Source organism: Choloepus didactylus, chromosome 8, assembly GCF_015220235.1.
Source record: "Choloepus didactylus isolate mChoDid1 chromosome 8, mChoDid1.pri, whole genome shotgun sequence".
Lineage (NCBI taxonomy): Eukaryota > Metazoa > Chordata > Mammalia > Pilosa > Megalonychidae > Choloepus > Choloepus didactylus.
The window spans coordinates 55,541,844-55,564,071 of record NC_051314.1 but is presented as its reverse complement, the minus strand read 5'-3'; the positions used below and the strand labels follow the sequence as shown (position 1 = coordinate 55,564,071).

At 41.0% G+C, this 22,228-nt stretch overlaps 1 protein-coding gene across 3 annotated transcripts in view; it reads left to right on the top strand.

Moving 5' to 3' along the window:
- Positions 1-8,480, top strand: part of GLIPR1L2 (GLIPR1 like 2) — a 30,290-nt gene extending 21,810 nt beyond the window's left edge. Inside the window, exons 5-6 of one of the 3 annotated variants that reach the window (XM_037845274.1) lie at positions 7,265-7,291; positions 7,374-8,480. In XM_037845274.1, coding sequence (XP_037701202.1) covers positions 7,265-7,291; positions 7,374-7,702 — 356 coding nt within the window. In that variant the 3' untranslated portion in view covers positions 7,703-8,480. The remainder of the gene's footprint in view (positions 1-7,264; positions 7,292-7,373) is intronic. The other 2 variants (XM_037845275.1, XM_037845276.1) reach the window with 2 other exon arrangements.
- The last annotated feature ends 13,748 nt before the right edge of the window (positions 8,481-22,228 follow it).

Genomic DNA, 22,228 nt, shown 5'->3' with positions numbered 1-22,228 from the left:
TGTTTGCTTTTAACACACCTGTATCATTATATTTGAAGTGATTGTTTTATAGATAACATATAGTCATGTCATTATTTTTTAAATCCATTCTGACAATCTCAGCCTTAATTGGTGAATTGACATTTACCTTTAATGTAATTGCTAATATGTTTGGATTTAGAGCTGCCATTTTGTTATTTGTTTTGTTTTTTTTCCTTTTTTTTTTATTGCTCTGTTTCCCTTTTGACTTCCTTTGCATTATTTGAACCTTTTTTATATTATGTTTAATTTGTCTATTGTGATTTAACTTTATCTCCTTGAATAATTTTTTAATGGTTGCTCTAAGGATAGCAACATGCAGACTTCACTTTGAACAGTTTATTTACATTCAACATTTTACCACTTCAGTTGGAATATAGAAATTTTATCACCATATGGATCCTCTTCTCTAGTGCACATGGGTCATTCTCCAAGATAGACCATATGATAGGGCACAAAACAAATCTCAATAACTTTAATAATATTGAAATGATATAATGTATATTCTCTGACCACAGTGGAATAAAGCTAGAAATAAATAACAGAGGGATAACTGGAAAATTTACAAATATGTGGAAATTAAACAACACCTTCTTAAATAACAAATGGGTTAAAGAAGAAATCACAAGGGAAATTAGGAAATATATTGAGGTGAATGAAAATGAAAAGACAACATAGCAAAACTTACCGGATACAATAGAGGTAATGCTGAGAGGGAAATTTGTAGCTCTAAATCCTTGCATTAAAAAGAAGAAAGATCTTAAATCGGAGTCCTAACCTCATGAGTGGAGAAACTAGCAAAAGAAGAGCAAACTAAACCCGAAGCAAGTAGAAAGAAGGAGACAACAAAGAATAGAGCAGAGATAAATGAAACAGAGGGAAAAAATGTATAGAGAATAACAAAACCAAAAGTTGGTTCTTTGAAAAGATCAATAAAATCAACAAACCTTTATCTAGAATGACAAAGTAAAAGAGAGTGGATGCAAATAACTAAAATAAGAAATGAAAGAGGGGACATTACTACCAACCCCATGGAAATAAAAAGGATCATAAAAGGATACTATGAACAGTTGTATGCCAGTAAATTAGATAACTAGATGAAATGGACAAAATCCTACATGCACAAACTACCTATACTGACTCAAGAAGAAATCGAAGATCTCAACAGACTTATAGCAAGTAAAGAGATTGACTCAGTAATCAAAAACCTTCCAACAAAGAATAGCCCAGAGTCAGGTGACTTCATTGGTGAATTTTACCAAACATTCTGTTTTAGCTTCCTTGCTTGTTTCAGGATTGGTATCTTCTGGCTGGCCAGCAATCCTTGGAGTTCCTTGGCTTTTCTGTCACATGGCAATACACATGGAGACATTTTCTCCTTTCTCTTCTGGATTCCGTTGACTTCCAGATTCTGGCTGTTTCCTGTGTTTCTCTTTCTGTGGCTTTCTTCTAATGATGCCAGTAATAGGATTATGACCCATCCTGTTTCAGTTAGGCTACACCTTAACTGAAATTACTTCATCAAAAGGTCCTATTTGCAAAGAGTTCACAGCCATGGGAATCGATTAAGATTAAGAACATATTTCTCTGGGGTACATAACTCCAAGCCCCCACAATCTACCCTCTGGTCACTTAAAAGACATGTTCTTCCCACATGCAAAACACACTCATTCCATCACCACATCCCAAAAGTCTTAAGCCATTTTAGAACAATGCTAAGTACAAAGTCTCATCCATATCGGTTATGGGTCCAAGTGCAAGGGTGGACCCACCCTTTCCACACATGTGGATGGACCCATTCTCTTGGCCCAAGGAGATCTCTTCAGTCTAGAACTCTGCATCCATGTTTCTGCCCTTGATGTCATTCTTCCTTCAATTTGTTCCTTCTCTGCCCCTGTCATTCTAAATTGGCAGTAGTTCTGCGCATCCAAATTTTGCAAAAACTCTGTTAGTTTTGTATGCAGTTAAGTGGATCTGAACCATCAGACAATAGAACATTTTCTTTCTGGATAACTGCTTTTCCAATCCTGCTTTCCACTGAAATACCTGAGGGAGTCCATGTTCAGCCACACCTTCTTTAGCACAGGGTTGTTCAGTTAGACCTTCACATGGAACACTGTTCTCTGAAAACTCACCTCCTGGATGCTCAGGGAGGTCCCTTAAAGAGCCAATTCTGGCCTTAGTCTCAGAACATGCTGTCTGCATAGGTTAAGAAATTTCCAAGTTATTAATTGCTGGTTTCGTTACACTTAATGGTTTAATCCTCAGTTTATATCTTTACTTTCTTGTTTCACTGTGCCCTGCAGAGAGAAACCAGGCTGTACCTTCCACACTTTGGTTGGAAATCTCCTCAGTTAAATATCCAAGTTCCTTGTTTACAAGTTCCACTTTCAATCCAACATCAAAACTGAGTTTTGCCAAGTACTCTACCACTTTCTAACAAGGATCACCTTTCTTGCAATGTCCAATGACACAGTCATCATTTCTTTCTAAGGTCTCACCAGAAGTACCTTTAATGCCCATATGTATACCAACATTCTGTTCATGAAGAATTACATATCATTCAGACAATACGAATGTTCTTTACAGCTCCCACTCATTTTTGGGCCCCCAGAATTCTTCCAGCCTCTACTCATTAACCAATTCCAAAGCTGTTGCCACATTTTTAGGTATTTGCAGTAGCAATACCCCACTTTCCTGTACTAAAAACTGTTTCAGTTTCCTAGCTGCTAAAACAAAATACCATACAATGAGACTAGAGAATAGAAGGCTTGCTTCTTCCAGGTTCAGTATCTTCTGGCTAGACAACAATACTTGGGGTTCCTCAGCTTTTACATCACATGACAATACACATGGTTGCATATTTTTTATTTCTCTTTTGGGTTCCATTGACCTCCAGGTTCTGGCTGCTCTCCATAGCTTCTCAGTCTGTGGCCTTCTCTATAAGACCTCCAGTAATAGAATTAAAACCCATCCTGATTCAGTTGGATCATGCCTTAACTAAAGTTACCTCATCAAAGGGACCTATTTACAAAGAGTTCACAGCCACAGGAATGGATTAAGAGTAAGAACATATTTTTATGGAGTGAATAACTACAAGCCACCACATTTTCAAGAATTAACACCAATCTTGCTCAAACTCTTCCAAAACATTTAAATGTCAAATGCCTTTTCTTCATCAATTGAGATGATCATGTAGTATTTATCTTTCATTCTACTTTTGTGGTATATTACATTAATTCATTTTCTTACACTGAACCACCCTTATATTCCTGGGATGAATCTCATTTGATCATGGTGTATAAATTTTTTAATGTGCTACTGGATTCAGTTTGCTAGTATTTTGTTGAGGATTTTGGCTTCTGTATTCATAAGAGGAGAGAACACTTCCTAACTCATTCTGAGGCCTGCTTCACCCTAATACCAAGCAGATAATGATATCACAAGTAAAGAAAATTACTGATGAACATCCCTCTTGTCCCTAACAGAAGAGGACAAGACACAAAGAGTCATACAGAGAGGGAAGAGGTGTTGTGAAGATGGAACAGAGATTAGAGTGATGCAGCCACCAGCTAAGAACACCAAGGATTTCCAGCCCCCATCAGAAGCTAGGCGGAAGCCAGGTGGGATTCTTCCCCACAGCTTTCAGAGGGGGCGTGGCCCTGCTGACACCTTGATTTTGAACTTGTAGCTTCAGATTGGTTAGACAATTTCTGCTACTTCTGTTACTTTAAACCAATTCAGTTTGTAGTAATTTGTTACTGTAGCTGTAGGAAACTAACACATAGCTGGAATAAGAAATCCCATAGAAGAGGATGTATTTGCAGTGAGGCATCTGTGCTAAGTCAAATAAGATTGTATTTAGGCAACCTTGCAGTTGCCAATCTCTGTCTATCAGGGAGAAGTAAAGGCTAAAAGGACCTCACACATACAATCTTATGCCATGAAAAAATGTCCCCGTGAACAAGGAAGAATTACAGTTAACCTGGAGACTGATCTGGCTCCTCCCTTCCCCCACCCCCACAACAACCTGCAAACACCTGTCTGGGAAAAACTGATTTGTTCAAAGGCAAGTAATGTAGCTGATGGACCCTAAGGTGACTCCCCACCCCATTATCCCTACCTTCTGATATTCATTCCCTTGTCTAAGTGTGAGTGGGACTTCTAACCAACAGAATACGGCAAAGGTAATATGTTGATCCACGGTTATGTTACATTATATGGTGAAGGTAATGGTGTGTCACTCCTGTGATTGTTGTTATGTATAACTCCGTCTTGCTAGCAGATTCACTCTGGCTCTCCTGCTGGCCTTGAATGAAGCAAGCAATTGTGTTTTGAACTACCTAGGGAAAGCTCCATGTGGCAGAGGACTACACGTGTCCTCTAGGAGCTAAGGGTGATCTTTGGCCAATAGCCAGCGAAATACTGAAGCTCTCAGTCCTATAGCCACAAGGAAATGAATTCTGCCAACACCTAAGTGAGATTAAAGGCAGATTCTTCTTCATCCAAGACTTCAAATGAGAACACAGCCTGTCGCTGCGTTTCAGCCTGGTGATATCCTGAAACAGAGGACAGAGGTAAACTCTGCCTGGACTCCTGACCTACAGGCACTGTGAGATAATACATGGGTGTTGTTTTAAGCTTTTAAGTTTGGGGTCATTTGTGATGCAGCAAAGAAAATTAATATAACTACAAATGAAAAAAGACACATGATCTTTAAAAAGAGCTTTAAGAAAAAGGAGAAAACAACCAAATGGCAAGAGAATACTGCTTACCAGAGTAACATTGCTATGTGTTGGGGACTGAATCACGTCCCCTACAAAAGGCATGTTCAGGTCCCAGAGCATGGCCCTGCGGGTGTGAATCTATTTGTAAAAAGGATCTTTGAAGATATTATTAGTTAAGATGTGCCCAAACTGAATGAGGGTGGGACTTAATCCGATATGGCTGAAGTCCTTAAAAGCAAAGGAAATTGGACACAGAAAGAGAAGCCATGGGGAGCAGCCAGAAGCAGGAAGTCAAAGGAACCCAGAAGACAGAGAAGATGCTGCCGTGTACATTTTCACATGACAGAAAAGTCGAGGACCAGTGATCACTGGGATCCAGCCCCAGGATGCCAGCGTCTTCAGGAAAAAAGCATCACTTCAATGACACCTCCATATGAGACTTCTTCTAGCCTCAAAACTGTGAGCCAATTAATTCCCATTGTTTAAGCCAATGCATGGCGTGGTATTTGTTTTAGCAGCCAGGAAAACTAATACACCATGGAACATATAGAAAATGAGAAAAGATATAACATCTTCAATTAAAAAAAATGTAATAAAACAGCTTGAAAAATCAATCAAAGCAAAGACACAAAGGTCACAGAATATAGGGCAAGACAACAGAAGAAGGTGAAACCATTGTTAAAACTCTGGAGAAACGTGTAAGGAAAAATAAGCCATTACAGAAAAAAAGATCACAGAAGCAGCACAAGGAACCAAAAATGTTGGAAAACATAAAAAGGGATAGGGAGGTCAGGACTGAGAAATGCAAGCAAGGAATTAAAAAGAATTAAGGAGAAAATTATAAAATATGCACTGATAAATCAGATTCAACATGTGAATAATTGGAGGCTTTGAAGAACAGAATCAAAATAACAGAACAGAAATTTAAATGACATATAGGTATAAAGATACTTAAAGACATAATAAAAACCTTTTCTGAAATAAAAATACTTGAATCCAAACATTGAAAGTACATACAAGCCAGGAGAAAGTGACAAAATAATCAACATTTAGACGTAGCCAAGTAAATTACTGTACTTCAGAGGAAACTAAAAGAATCCTTTAAGCATCCAAGGATAAGGGTAAAATTATGTTTTAGAGAATTAACAGTCTGGGTTGAGTCAGAAAGAATATTCTCGCAATACCATATTTAATACTAAAAATGCAGCTTGCATGTTGTAAACGTTAGGGAAGCAAAGGTCAGGGAGGATGCAATGAAAAGGCAGAGAAACTGTAGTCAGAAAATCAGAGAAGCAGACATTGAAGCTCTCTCAGTCTGAAGTACTAAAATAGGTGGTTCTCAAAAGCTTACTAGGAAATTGCTGCAGTTTTCAAGAATCTTTGAGAAAGCTCCAACCATCTCAGCATACAGCAACAAAATGTGAATGCGATAAATATTTGGCAATATAAAAAGTATATAATTAATAAAACTTGGGAAGAAAAGGAAGAGGTAGAAAAATATACTTATTTCCTTGTCTTTTATAGCCAGGGGCCACAAGGTAGTATTTAAAGCTGATAAGTCAAACAAAAGAGATAGAAGTAAATTTAAATGTATTTAAATGTTAAATTAAATGCAGAAGTAAAAGAATATATCAATGAAAATTGGTACTAATTATATCATTGCTCATACTAAGAGTTTAATAAACACAGAATGAAGTAGAAAAAATAGACCATATGGTGAAAGATTTTTTTTAAAAGAAGCCCTAAAATAGAAAGCAATACATAAGATATGAAGTTAGAGATAACACCATAGACAAAAGGCTAACACATAGACAAAAAAACACCATAGACAAAGATTCAATAGAAGATCAGTTCATCTCCAAGGTCCCTCAGGAGTGAGTTCTAAATCCCTTCCCCAGCCCGCCCATGGTTGCCATACTGTATGTGTATGAACTCATTCACCCTCCCCTTTCCTTCCTGTGGAAGCCAGGAATGGTTGCCCTTATTTTCTCTGTCCAAGTGAGCAGAAGACAGGGAATCTGTTTCCTGAAAAGTGTTCTGATGCTATTGGGCTAGACAGCTGAACACAGTGAATGCCATTCTGTAGTGTTAACTTTGTCATCTAGGAAATGAAAAGCAACTGAAAGCTTTGCAAAATAAGAATTAAATGGGGAAAGTAAGTAGATTCAGAAGATTAATTTGGAGTGGTCTGGGATAAAAAAATGAAAGAGTTGAAAATAAGAGGTGTAGAATCCTAGAATGTTGGAGCAGGAACCAATTTTAAAGGGCAGAAGTGAGATGACATATAAGGCGACACAATGATTTCGAGACAGAATTAGTACTAGAATCCATGTGTCACTCCTGTGCTTCCATGCTGTCTCTACAAGACTAGACTGACTTTTATTAAGAGTTGGCTACAGGTTGGAGGGGTGATGATGACTGCATGATGCTGGAGAACTAGGAGAAGGGTTGGAAAACTTATACTCTGAAGAAAGAAGAAATGTTATTTAATTCTTTAAGAATTTTGTTTTTCTTTCCAGGTAATACAAATCGTGAGGAAGCCATATGTATGTATTGTTGCCCTTTATTTCTTGAACAATTTAACTACTTTGTATGAAATACAGCTTTCAATTGCTTCTCTATTTACAGATTACCCATTTTGGTACCCAAGGTGGGAAGTGCCCCGGCCAGTTGTGTGTGATCCATTGTGCATATTTACTTTACTACTGAGAGTACTTTGTTTTATACTGTGTACCATATGTGTTCTGATAATACAGCACCGGTTTCCAGATATCTTATGGGAACAAATGATGATATTTACCCCAGAGGAATCTGAAACAGAAGAAGAAAAGGAAGAAATAAAAAGGAAGGAAGGGGTGGAAAAGAGAAAAGAGGGGAAGGCGGTGGTAATGGGGAAGGAAGAGGAAAAAGAAAAGGAGGCAGAAGAGGAAGAGACGGATGACGAAGAGAAGGGATAAGATTTACTACCAACAAAAGCTGACAGTATAATACAAATAAAGCCCCCAAAAATAATGAAAATAAAATACTGAGGTTTAACATGAAAGAAAATATACAAGCAACTATTGCAATGCCTTTTATTCTCTTCTCTTTACCATAAATATTCAACAAATTAAGTTTTAAAAACAAACAAAAGCCATATATTGTACAGTAAATATTATAAGACAAGCTCTTGGACACTTAGAATAGAAAAAGATGTGATGATAGAAACACTAAAAAAGATTTGACCAGTCTAATGAATCTTAACATTTCACAATGGTATCCTGTTAAAAAAGGGAATTTCCATTTTCAAATATGTTTGTATCTATGTGTTTTAAATATTTTTAAATGAGTTCATAAGTTTCTCTGGTATTAAATGTGAGGGACTTAGGAGAGTTCTTGGGTTCAGAATAACCATTTAATAGATATTAGTTTGGCTGTTTTGTTATTATTATTGTAGCTGTTATTAGTGGTGGTGATGGCATTTTTCATGTGATATTAAGGCATCTAATATCATTTACATTTTTGGTATATGTGGTGGAAGGATTTAAGTGGTACCTGCATATCCTCTTAAGAGAACATGTGTCATTTCTACTTCATGTTCACTATTTCATTAAAGCTTTGCTGTAATTCTTAACTATGCTATATGATTTGTTGCCACCAAGGGATAATAAGTGCCAAAAATTTAATTAGTTGTGATTGTGCAATCTGGCTGCTTCTGAATTTATGTGATGAAATAAAATAAATTCTAAAAATAGTTATTTACTTGTAGTTATTCAATAGGTGTAGTAAAAGTTCATACATTAGTAAGATAAATTAACTACTTGCCACTTGTAATACTGATAAATGAACTGAATAAAAGTATCTAACATAGCCAAATCTACCAAATGGTAACAACTCTGTCTCTATTTATTAACTCTCTTATTCTTTTATTGCAAAAAAAAAAAAAGCCCTGGAGTTTGAGAGTTTTGATGTTGTTGTTGTTTTCCATTTGCTTTGTTTGTTTTGTTTTCTCAAGAGCTCTGCTTTTTTGAGATTAAATTTTTTTGATTCTATGAAGTCAGTCTTTTTCCACCTAGCCTCCTGAGAAGCAGCCTTACATAAAGAAAAGCGCTGGTTCTCTACAGTGATTTTATTTGTTATCATCACACATTTATTTCCACTCCGTAGCTTCCAAAGTGCTTTCACAACATTATTCACTCTGTAAAGTTTGTATTACCTCCATTTTAAAATGAGAAACTGACCTTGGATTTGTGAAATGATTCAACCTAGGACTGAGAACAAATTCATTTCTGAAGATTCTGATGCATATATAAATTCTACATGATAACTTGTTTAATTCCCATATCTCACTAGCTTGTTATATATCTGTATGCCTAGCTTCTAATCTTCTACACCTAATCTTCTGCATAATTTCATGGAATATGATTACTATAGACTAATGGTTCTCAACTGGGGGCATGTCTATACCAGATTATGTGCAGGAATGTGCCAGCATTTGACTGAGCCTGGAGGAAGACAGATATGCTTCTAGTCCTTTGCTCATTTTAACTTCTGCAATCATATGTCTGCTCATGAGGTTTAGTACCAGGATGTTCACACTCCCTTGGCCCTGGAGAATGTTGCTGGTCTCTCTGCCTTATACCCTGATTTCCTTTCTGTCCTTCATGTGAGAAAAAAGTGTTTTATGCTTTCAAGGGTTTGTTCCTTGTTTTTCCATTAATCCATTTACATTATCAATATAGAAGTTGTGCTCATTGGTGGCAACCAGTGGAAATGACACAAAGACTCCAGACCCAATATGGATAAATCTCTGTAGGAAAGCTCTGGCATAATTAAAAGGACAGAGATGATATTGTAATGCCATGTTGTTTTTATGCTTGCCATTGGAATGAGTAAGGAGATATAAAACATAAGTGGAATGTGGAAATGATATGCTAAAACAAGGTTAAAAATTAAGGAAAAAATGGTGAAGCTGGCAGTGACTTGACCATGATTCCTGTCCATGTGAAAATCATGGAGCTATCAGTGGGCCCCAAGTATCCACAGATAAGCACAGTACAAGAGTAGCATGTTACAAACCCAGATCTGTAACAACCTAAGAGACAAACACATTTTCATTGAAATGCATTTTTTATGCGTGCTTGTTTGTGATTGCTAATGTCCCTCTGCAGAGATGATAACTACAGAAAGAAAAATGTGAAAGAATAATGACAGGACATTTAGGCAATAAATATCGGCAAAATGTTAGTGATCCAGTGCTGTCTTGAGTCCTCCATTTAAATGGTCAAGCATGAAACATTATTCCTTGAAAGCAGATAAACGTAAAGATTATTGGGTTTGCAATGAATTCCTCAGTTTCCCATAGCATGATCTACAGTGCTGAGTGGTAGTAGATACTTCACAAAGGGAGGCTGGGGGAGAACAGGAATGAGGAAAGAATGTTCACAAGGAACAACACACAGCAATTGGGGAAGAACTTGCTAGACGAGGGCTTGGTCATTCTAGGGGTGTAAGACCTGCAATCATTTAGTACAACCATGAGCCTTATCTATATCGTTATGTAATGTTGGTGAGAAACCGGGTTGGCCAGCAGTGGAGGGATTAGACTGGAGTGGGGGAAATGGATGGTACCTTTTCCTTCAACATATTTGTTCTGAAAGACAGAATTGCCAAAAGCATATGCCCACTAACAAACTGAAAATACCACCTGAGTGGTAGAAATGTTATCATGGGCAGTATTAGATAGATCCCTAAAAATACTTAAAATGTGAAGAATCCTTATGATGTTCCTCTTATGCAGATTTGGTAGGTCTCATAATTAGAGAAAACAATAATTGCTAACCTGACTCAGTCAAGTTTGGAAAGTGCAGAATTGATGGCTAGTTGCCCCACATAGCGCTGGGTCATTGGGAGTGAAGGTAATTTAGCCACTCCTCCTTCTACCCCTTGATTCCTGGTCCTGTGTATTCTTATTATTGGGGATATATCCTTGCATAGATTTGCCTCTAGCCTGGCACTTTAGTTGTTTGCAGCTTCAAAAGACCATCCCAATGCTTTATCAGGCCAGCAGTTTCTGCATGGTGTGGTATATGATAACAACTAATGGATTCTAGTTAGGATCCCCCTCCTGAAACTCCTTCACTGTGAATTGTGTTCTCTGATGGCATGCTATGTTGTAAGGGATTTTTAAAGGCAAACCCATACTCCAATATATGTTTATTCCAACGAAAACCATTGGGTTTTCCAGGATAGAAGGGTCCAATGTAGTCACCTTCCCATTGAGTGCCAGTTGGTCATCTCAAAGTGCATTTGTCTCTGTTGTTGACAGGTTGTATATACAGAGGTACTTACTAAATAGGCCTTAATATAAGTAAAAGTCCATGCAATTTGACCCTTGTGTAGCCTCCAAGCACTCCATTTGTCTGCCCATTGTGTTAATTCTGTGCTTCCAAAGGACAATAGCTGGATAAAATCAACCAGTTGAGTCATTTTGTCTACTTGCTTTTGTGGTTTCTCTTCTGTGGTATAAGTTGTCTGGTGGGCATTAGCCTGGGAAAAAATCTCACTCCATGTCTGCTCTCATAACCATCCACAGGCCGCTGTCCCAGAACCTGTAGTTTCTGATCTTCCAATCTTTCTCTTCTAAGCCCCTGACCTCTGGCCAGACCATTTGCCACTCTCCTTGTGTCCATATGTATCCTCACCTCAGGCCACTTCTGCTTCCTTACAAAGTAGATGACCAGGTGTCCCACTCACAGCTCCACCTTGAAGATACTCCCTCACCACTGTCTCTCAAGGTCACCCCTGAGTGTGACTGTAATGCAGTTGTTTCTAATCAGTTAAGTTCTATTTTAAATTTGGATCCTGCTAGAGGTCAGGTGTGACACAATGGGAAATTGAGGCCATATGCATGAGAAAATATGGTTTGTTACTCACAGGTCCCAGAAACAGGGGTGCCATGAGGGGTCAAAGAGAAGTGAGGTCGGCTCGGGTGGTTCAACAAACAGGGAGGAAACACACAAGGAAAGCAAGAGGAACCCATGAGCTTGTGCCTTTATTGTGGTCCAGGGGTAGAGGTTAGTACATGTCCAGCGGGAGTCAAGGATTGGTTATTTTAAAGCAAACATGAGAAAAGGGAAAGGGAGTGGGGGTCCAGAGGCAGTGGGGAGGATTAGTTTATTTGGGACCAGCTGTGGGATTTGGGTTATGTGTGTGGGTAGTGTGGGTGGTGGCTATAGATGCAGGTTTGGGCTTTGGGGGAGTTTTTGCCCCAGGGCTGGAAAGCTGCTTATTAACTAGGCCAAAGGTCAGTGTTGAGACAAGTGACTTAGCCAAAGTAAGATGGATGCCAAGGCAGCACACCAAAAGTTTTGATGATAATCTGTCCTTCGGTGCCTTGGCATCATTTATTTGGAAGATTAAGGCAGTTTGAGTGGCTGATATATTTACTTCCAGGGGCGTAATATTATCTAGCTAGTACATAAGGCACTTGAGGATATTGGTTATTGTAAAAATGCCAGTAAAGAGTAAAACCAAGAACTGGTGCCTTTGTGTAGCCATTCCCCTTACCCTTCGGGAGAGAGCTAGGAGGAAATGTCATTGGTTTTTTAGGGTCTGAGGTATTTATTGAGAAACCTTTGTTATATATTTGAAACACCTGGATCTCTTGAGCCATTCTTTGCAAGTTAATTTTGACCTGCCCTGAATTATTAATATGTGTGCAGCAGGAGGCATTTCTTATGGCACAGACATCCCCTTTTTTGGTCAAGAAGTAGTCTAAGGCTAGGCAGTTATCCAAGACTACCAGAGCCAGGGAATCCAATTGTTGTTGTAATAGCCCTTATTAGCAATATAAAGGAATGGGAGCTTAGGCAAAGGATCTGAGGGCAAACATGTGTGCCTCTAGAGGTTGGAAAGTTGTCCCTGTTGAGTGATAGTAAAGATAATAACATGTAGCTTGCCAGCAGGGGGTGGCAGAGTACAAGGCAGCTTTACAACCAAGGGGTGTGACCTACAACAACAAGCATCACATAAGGAAGAGGAATCCACGGTTAGGCAGTCTGTCATTTTAGCCAGGTGGCATTTTGATGGTTTTTCTTTTCATTTCTCAAGGCAGCATTTGAGTTCCTTAGCTGACTCAAGCATAGGGGTGGCTCTGGCTCATCTTGGTGACAGAAGTAGCAGTGGGTGACCTTCAGTGGTGGTCTTGGGAAGTGTCATCTCCTCCAGCAAACTCATGGGCTGGGGTAATGTTGTCTGAGACGAGGTGGTCACCCCCAGTGACCAACCCATGTAGCAATACATGAAGGATGGGGAATTTTACCATGAGCTTTTAAATATTATTGGGCAGCTCTAATCATGATATCCCTGTAGTTTTGTAAAATAGTTGTCGTCACAGATCTCCATGACTTCTAGCATATTCTCTAGGATACACCCAACAAAGGCTCTGGCTATGTGTACCCATGTGGCCCCTGCACTTTCCTCCAGAAGAAAAATATATTCTGTCCATGCTTATTTGCCAATTGGGTGTTAATTTTTTGTAGGGCCTTTTTATAATCTAAGCTCTTGTTTCAGAATAGTAGGTCCAACAGCTGGGGTAGAGAACAATTAGCCACTCAGGTTTGATTTGATTATCTTCGTGAGGCCATTGGTGTTGTATAAGAACCTTATTTAGGTTATGCCTGGGTAAAGAAACATTTGTTGCATTGGTGCCAGTGGGCCCATTTGATATATAGGTTGGATGGCTTTGGGTCATTAGCCATGCTTGGTGGCATGCTGGGCACAGGTAGTTGAGGAGCAACAGCCAGTAGCCTCCTCTGTCTCATCCCTGGGCACAATTTTAGGATTGGGAATTCCTGGGCCTGTATGGTGAGGTCTGTTGATTACTATATAAGTCTATGACCCATGCAGCCAGCAAAAATATTAAACCCAGAGCCAGGGTGAACATTGACATTGCACCAGTCAGCAAGGACTAGCTTCTGGGGCTGCTACTTGCATCGTCACAGTTGTACTTGGTGTTGTTTCTCCCTCTACTAAGAACCTGTATAATGCTTTCTCTCCAGGCTTGCTCTACGTGTGTTGTATTTGCCAGCCTGGGCATTGTGTATGGGTGATGGGCACTCATGGCAGGGTAAAAGGAGGTAATTTTTTTATGTTACTGGCATCGACCAGACGTAGCTTTCCTTTACCTCTAAAGGTGACTCAGACCATTCCACTTCTTCGTTTGGTAGAAATAATCTCCACTTCCTGGTGGTTCCAGCAAAATGTTCCTATGTAATTAATATAGCAATGGGAGAAGGGTTTATCCCCCCCACCCACCATGGAACATGACCCTGTCTATGAGATGCCAGTGTTTGGTTTTGGAGCACAAGTCACCGCCTTTAGTAACTATTTTGACCAGCAGTTGGCCTAGAAGCAATCCCTTTTTATGTACCCACTTCTCCAGGGCAGATTAGCCTCTGAGGCCTGAAGTGCTATTGGCTTAGATTGTTGGTAGGGGAAGCTTAGAGGCCCTGAGTGGGCAGTCTATGGGAGACCCACCAGATATGCTATGTAGGAATGAAGTTTAGGTAGATTATTGGCAGTGTACTCTGGTGTGGTGAGTCAATCACGTGTGGAAATGGTAAGGCTTTGAGATGTTTCCAAAGGTGGAGCCCACCACAAGGACTTCTCTTGTATGAGAAAATTATTTTGTTTCCATTGACTTCCCCCCCTGCCAGTCATTTGGCCATCACCAAAGAATCAGTGAAGATTTAGAGATTGGGCAACTGGAGGCTCACAGCATCCAGGAGGGCTAACTAGACCCCTTCCATCTCTGCCAACTGTGCAGACCCCTGTGCCAGTTTGAATGTATTGTGTCCCCCAAATGCCATTATCTTTGTGGTCTTGTGTGGGGCAGACGTTTTTGGTGCTGGCTAGATTTGCTTGGAATGTGCCCTACTCAGCTGTGGGTAATGATCATTTTGATGAGATGTTCCCATGGAGGCATGGCCCCACCCATTCAGGGTGGGCCTTGATCAGTGGAGCTATATAAATGAGCTGACTCAGAGAGACGAGACTAACTGAGTGCAGCTGGGAGTGATGTTTTGAAGAGGAGCAAGCTTGCTAGAGAGGAGCGTCCTGGGAGAAAGCCGTTTTGAGGCCGGAGCTTTGGAGCAGACGCCGGCTGCCTTCCCAGCTAGCAGAGGTTTTCCGGACGCCATTGGCCATCCTCAGGTGAAGGTGCCCGGTTGCTGATGTGTTGCCTTGGACGCTTTGTGGCCTTAAGACTGTAACTGTGTAGCGAAATAAACCCCCATTTTATAAAAGCCTATCCTTCTCTGGTGTTTTGCATTCTGCAGCATTAGCAAAGTAGGACAACCCCAAACAGCCTTCTTGAATAAAAGTGTGGTGTTTAAAGCTGGGTGATATGCTATTGTCCTTCAGTGTGCTGCACTGTGTACAACAACAGCATTACCATGGGTGCGATAACACCAACTCCCTTTCAATGTCAGAGAGTTGGTTCCAGGGAGCTCCCCACTTGGCTGGAGGAGGGGGCAATGGGGCTGCCATTGCCAGTGTCTCAAGATATGTGGGCAAGGGACTGAGCATGTGGGAAGCCACATCCTCCTGCAATTTGGAAAGGCCTCTCCTTTAGGTACCATTTCCATTTTACCAGTGAGGCTTCAGTGGCCATGCTGAGCTCCTACTGGGAATTATCTCTCACTCATTGCATTATGGGAATCCATGTGTACAGGTTGTCTGGTTGTGTCCCTGTAAGCACCTCCCTTTTTAGAAGAACCCAGTAATCAGTCAGGATTTGCCAAGCTTGGTCCAAGGACTCCAAGGGGCATATTCAGAGGTAGTCAAGGCTGTAATTTAAAATCTGTTCCTGGTGGGACAAAGGGTATGGCTTGGAAAACAGTCTGTTGTACCTCTTATAAGGTACATTTTTGGGGCTTCCTCCAGTGGAAAGCAGCAGATGTATGTGTGATTTTGTATATGGGCTGTAAGGAGAGTGAGAGACATGGGAAGTGTTAGCTCTAGAACTTGAATAAACCTAGTAGGTCCTGTGCATGCTTAATGTCTGAGGTAAGCTTGTGTTTGATGGTGGTGGGAATCTGTCTGCCCTTAGAGGACTTAGCTAATGCCCAGAATTTGAAATATTTTGATGTTCCTTATATTTTATGGGGTACTATTGCCCAGCCTCATTTTTGTAAATAATGTGTGAGTATGGCTAGATCCTCTCAGAGGCCCTGTTTACAGTTAACCAGTTAACCCTTAATTGAATGTCAGCCATATGGTGCCATTATTAAGTAGCTTTTTTAAAAAGACCAATTGCTAAGGTTTTAGCAGCAGTAGTTAGGTATTTTTGTTGTTGTTGTTTTGTTTTTTCAAATGTACTGGTACTGAATAAAACATGTTGGCCAAGTCAGTCACAGCAAAGCAATTGTCTATGCTCCTGTGTATATCTTTTATTAATTAGATTATGTTAGAAAGAGGAGCTTTGATGGGGAGGGTTTGTGCATTGAAGTTGGTATAGTTGTTGGTTAATCGCTCCCCATTGCTGGAGCCTTTAAGAACTGTCCAAGTAGGGCTATTGTATGGAGAGATGTAGGTATAATGAATGAGGAGATCTTAGATTATAGGGCAGAGTCCCACAGTACCTTGTTACTGTGCTATTGCTGTGTTTGATTATAGGGCAGAGTCCCACAGTACTTTGTTTCTGTGCTATTGCTGTGTTTATCACCTTAATTGTCAGGGGAAGTTCCATGGGGATTGCATTTGATGTGGCCCACCAAGGGAGCCAAGGATTTGCTCTCATTCCAGATGACATGTTAAAGCATCAACACCTATAGTGGGGAAAGTAAGAGCAAAATGTGTCACTACTGGGTGTAGGTGTTTAATAAGAATTGTTCCAATAGTCACAACTCCCAGGGAGGCAGGGAACTGAACGTTCGTTGGAAGAGGGGGCCTCCAGGGGAGGAGCCATGTGGCACCCAGTTAGGTGGCTGCCTGAGCCTGTTAAACCGGAATCTGTGACTCTAATTTGAGTCTTGCTCAAGTCTTGCCAATAACACCACCCTGTCCATAGACTTGCAGATAGTGTGAAGCATGCCAGTAGGACTGGACAAGGCTTCCCAGTAATTTGGGGGGGTGGGTGGGGGTGGGGGTGGTATCCCTCAGAAAATTTTCTGTGACTCAGTGTGAAAGAGGGCCTTCTTAGGGCTGAAGTTATACTAGGTGTCTTAGTTTGCTAATGCTGCAGAATGCAAAACACCAGAGACGGATAGGCTTTTATAAAACGGGGGTTTATTTCACTACACAATTACAGTCTTAAGGCCACAAAGCATCCAAGGTAACACATCAGCAATCAGGTACCCTCACCGGAGGATGGCCAATGGCGTCCGGAAAACCTCTGTTAGCTAGGAAGGCAGCTGGCATCTGCTCCAAAGCTCCGGCCTCAAAACGGCTTTCTCCCAGGACGTTCCTCTCTAGCAAGCTTGCTCCTCTTCAAAACATCAGTCCCAGCTGCACTCTCTTTCCTCTTTGAATCAGCTCATTTATATAGCTCCACCGATCAAGGCCCACCCCGAATGGGTGGGGCCACGCCTCCATGGGAACATCTCATCAAAATTATCTCCAACAGCTGGGTGGGTCACACTCCAAGCAAATCCAACCAGCACCCAAGGGTCTGCCCCACACAAGACCACAAAGATAATGGCATTTGGGGGACACAATACATTCAAACCGGCACACTAGGGGTCTCTTTTTTCTGAATGCTCAAATAAATGCTGGTTGCAGGACATCGTCTCAATCTTTTTAAGTAATATTCAGTCCTCATTAATTGTTTGCCAGGAGGCATACACCTTGGAGATAATTCCTGCAATGGGCACTATGTGTGTCTCTGCTTTGTTTTTTGTTTTTTGTTTTTGCTATAAATATTTAAATCAATAAGGGTGGTACTCAGAGTTTTTTTTTTTTTTCTTTTTGCCTCATTTTTTGGAATGAGAGTGCCAACTAGGACCCCTTCTTAAAGACTCTTCCACAACTAATCTGCCTGTTTCTCCCTATCCTATTGAGCAAAATCTTTACATATGGTTTGGCTCTCCAATCAAGTAAAATTTTGAATTTTAGTTTCCAATTTGGGTTTTCTTTTGGGGCCCTGCTTGACCTTACTCATGGTGGTGGGGAGGATTTGTTGTTCTTGCTGACCAGACCCATGAACAACCATCTCTCTCCTAGCATGTTCCAATCGACCTCATGGGGGTCAGTTTGTTTTTCCCAGCGTGATGGTGGCAGGATCATCAGACATAGCCTCTAGACCTTGGGAGTGCAACACCAGGGCTTTGGGTGCTGATAGGCACAGCTCTGAGAGGGGCCCACGTAGATTGCATGACAGTTCCACATTTCTTAAGCAACATAGAAATTTCCTCTGGTGTCTTGGCGGGGGTACTGGCACAATATCCTCAGGCCCCTTCTTCCCCCCACCCAGTGGTTCCTTAGTCACTTCACATGAGGGATTAGATCTTCTATATCCCATGGGGTCAGGAGACAAAGACTGACAGCAGCAGAGGCAGCAGCAACATAAGAATTGCAGACCCTGTCAGCTCTGTTGCTTGCAGGGTGCCATTATGCCTCCAGTGGGTGGGTGGAGTGCCCCTTGAGCAAAGACCTGGACAGAAGGTCCAAGTCACAGGGTTTGGAGTCTCCCACAGCCGTCTCCCAGTTGCTGCAGCCCAGGTGGTGGGAAGTCTAACATTTCCTTTCAGCCCACATACATTTAGCCTTGGATGCCTCACACACGAATCACAGCTCTAGGGGGATAGGGGGTAGGGGTTGTGCCCTCTACTTGCCTTGTGGGCTCCTACTGTCAGAGCCACCACAGGACCTTCATTATGTGGTCAATGTGACTCAGTGTTGGTGTCAACCAATGCCAGTTGTTTCTTTTAGGGGGAGTGCTAGAAACCATAGGTTTCTTGCCGTATAAGGGCTGGCCATTGGCAGATCCCAGGGAGGACTCGGATCTACAGGACTGCCAATTTGGGGATGGAAGCTTAGGCAACATCTGGCAGAGGCAACAGGCAGTGGTGCAAAGTAGCACAGAAGTATGTCAGCAAGTTATGGACCCTTTCCAGATAATATTAGGTATCTGAGAGAGCCGGTTAGTAAGCCAAAAGGCATTTTGCCTCCTTTCCCATGGTTATGACCAACACACCCTGCTTGTGGTGCCACTTGTTTCTAACTGGTGAAGTTGGATTTTAAATTTGGGTCCAGGAGGTGGTCAACACAATGGGAAACCATAGTGCATGAGAAAAAATAGTTTGTTACTCACAGGTCCCAGAGACAGGGTCTGCCATGAGGGGTTGACGCAAAGGGAGATCTGCTCAGGTGGCTCAACTAGCAGGTGGAGAGCACACAAGCAGAGCAAGAGGGACCTGTAGACTTATTTGCTTTATTGTGGTCCAGGGTAGAGGTTAGTCAATGTCCAGTGGGAGTCAAGGATTGGTTAGTTTAAAGCAAACGTGCATAAAAAGGAAAAGGGACTGGGAGGTTGAGGGTAGTGGGGATGATTAGCTTATCATTTGGGACAAGCTGTGGGTTTTGGGTGAGGTGTGTGGATGGTGTGGGTGGTGACTGCAGATGCAGGTTTAGGTTCTGGGAGAGTGTATGCCCCAGGGCTGGAAAACTGGTAATTAACTAGGGCCGAAGGTCAGTGTTGAGGCAAGTGGCTTAGCCAAAGAAAGATGGATGCCAAGGAAGCACACAAAAATATAGATGCTCCCACCAAGGGATCCAAGGATTTGCTCTCATTCCAGATGACATGTTAAAGCATCAACACCTATAGTGGGGAAAGTAAGAGCAAAATGTGTCACTACTGGGTGTAGGTGTTTAATAAGAATTGTTCCAATAGTCACAACTCCCAGGGAGGCAGGGAACTGAACGTTCGTTGGAAGAGGGGGCCTCCAGGGGAGGAGCCATGTGGCACCCAGTTAGGTGGCTGCCTGAGCCTGTTAAACCGGAATCTGTGACTCTAATTTGAGTCTTGCTCAAGTCTTGCCAATAACACCACCCTGTCCATAGACTTGCAGATAGTGTGAAGCATGCCAGTAGGATTGGACAAGGCTTCCCAGTAATTTGGGGGGGTGGGTGGGGGTGGGGGTGGTATCCCTCAGAAAATTTTCTGTGACTCAGTGTGAAAGAGGGCCTTCTTAGGGCTGAAGTTATACTAGGTGTCTTAGTTTGCTAATGCTGCAGAATGCAAAACACCAGAGACGGATAGGCTTTTATAAAACGGGGGTTTATTTCACTACACAATTACAGTCTTAAGGCCACAAAGCTGTAAAGGAAGCACTTTCTTCCCCAATATGTAAGATTCTGGTGCTGGCTACTGATGATCCTTGAGGTTCCCGCCTTGCATCACTTGGCTATGTCTTCTTTCTCTTCCAGGTTGCATTGAATTCCAGCTTCCAGTTCCTCCTCATGACTTTTTCTGACTCTGGCTTCTGGTTCCTTTCTCTGTATATGGCCTCCGGTAATTTGTATTAAGAGCCAACCCCAATCAGATAGGTCACACCTTAACAAAAAAATAACATCTTCAAGAGATCCTATGTTCACACCCATAGAAATGTGAATTAAAATTAAGAAAATGTCTAAACTGTAGCACATCATTCAATCTATATTACCCAGTGGGTCTGCAGACCAAGGAATCTACTGTAAACCAGACTTTAGCCAGTAATCTGTTACCTGGCTCCATATGCCCCCTTCTAACAGGGGACCATGATGATGCCTTGTATCTCTAAATATCAATGTCAACTCAGATCCAGTGTCCAGTAGTTCCTAAAATGTTACTTTCATTCCCAAATGTATGTTCACCCAAATAAATATTCAGGAATCCCTTTTGATAGGGATTAGGGAAATCTTTAAAGTATATACTAACCTTTAAAGTACATAGGGAAGGGAAATATTAGAGAAATCTTTAAATTTTTAAAGTACAGTTTTCTCTTGGGGACTCAGCCACCTCTTCCAGGCCTGAAAACTGGCTCAGGTCCAATAACTAAGGAAGGTATTTCTTTTTTTAACTTGAGCAACCGCCCTCAGATTCCTGTACCTGCTTTCTCGCCTTCTTTTGTGTGTATACATTAGCAGCATTCTTATGGGCTGCCTGTCTATTTTTCCTCTATCTGCACCAGGTTCTATTATCTATCTGCACAGCTCCCCAGGGGTAAAGACCCTTTAGCTGTCTTTGACCTGTCCTTACAGTAATTGCAGCCCTGACTGCTGGATGTTGAGCATCTGGCCTTTATTGCTTTAGGGCTCAATATCCCCGTCACTACTTTACTATGTGTGTGTGTACTGCTTTTTTAAAATTTATTACAGAAGCTGTGGGCTTATTTACAGTCATGCATCAAATACAGGGTTCCCATATACCACCCTTTTATTAATACATTGCATTGGTGTGGAACATTTGTTACAATTGATTTAGCACATTTTTGTAATTGTACAATTAACTATAGTCCATGGTTTAAATTATAGTTCACTGTCTCTGTAGCATAGTTCCAAGGATTAAAAAAAAAAAAATTGTTGTTACCATATATACAATCTAACATTTCCCCCTTTTATGACATTCAAATATATATTTCAGTGCTGTTAATTAAGTTCACAATATTGGGCTACCATCACCACTACCCATTATCAAAACATTTCCAGCATTCCAAATAGGAGCTCTGTACATATTAAGCCTTAACTTCACATTTCCTACCCCCTCTCCATCCCTGGAAACTTAGATTCTAGATTCTGACTCTGAGTTTGCTTGTTATAATTATTTTAAATCAAAAAGATAATGCAATATTTGTCCTTTTGTGTCTGGCTTATTTCACTCAACTTGATGTCTTCAAGGTTCATCCATGTCACATGCTTCAGGACTGCATTCCTTTTTACAGCTGAATAATATCCCATTGTCTGACTATACAACATTTTATTTATCCATTCATCAGTTGATGGACACTTGGGTTGCTTCCATCTTTTGGCAATTGTGATTAACGCTGCTATGAACATCAGTGTGCAAGTATCTGTTTAAGTCCCTGTTTACAATTCTTTTGGGTACACACCTGGTAGTGGGATTTCTGGGTCATATGATAGTTCCATACTTAGCTTTCTGAGAAACCACCAAACTGTCTTCCACAACAGCTGCACCATTTTACATTGCCACAAGTAACGAATGTGTGTTCCTATTTCTCCACATCCTCTCCCAACACTTATTGATTTGTAGTTCCCTGATGGCTAATGATATTGAGTGTCATTTCATGTGCTTTCTGGTTGTTTGTATATCTTCTTTGGAGAGATGGCCATTCAAGTCTTTTGCCCATTTTTAAATTGGATTGTTTGTCTTTTGTGTTAAGTTGAAGGATTTCTTTATATATTCTGGATATTAATCCTTTATCGTATATGTGATTTCCAAATATTTTCTCCCATTGGGTAGGTTGTTGTTCAGCTTTCATGATAAAATCCTTTGAAGCACAAAA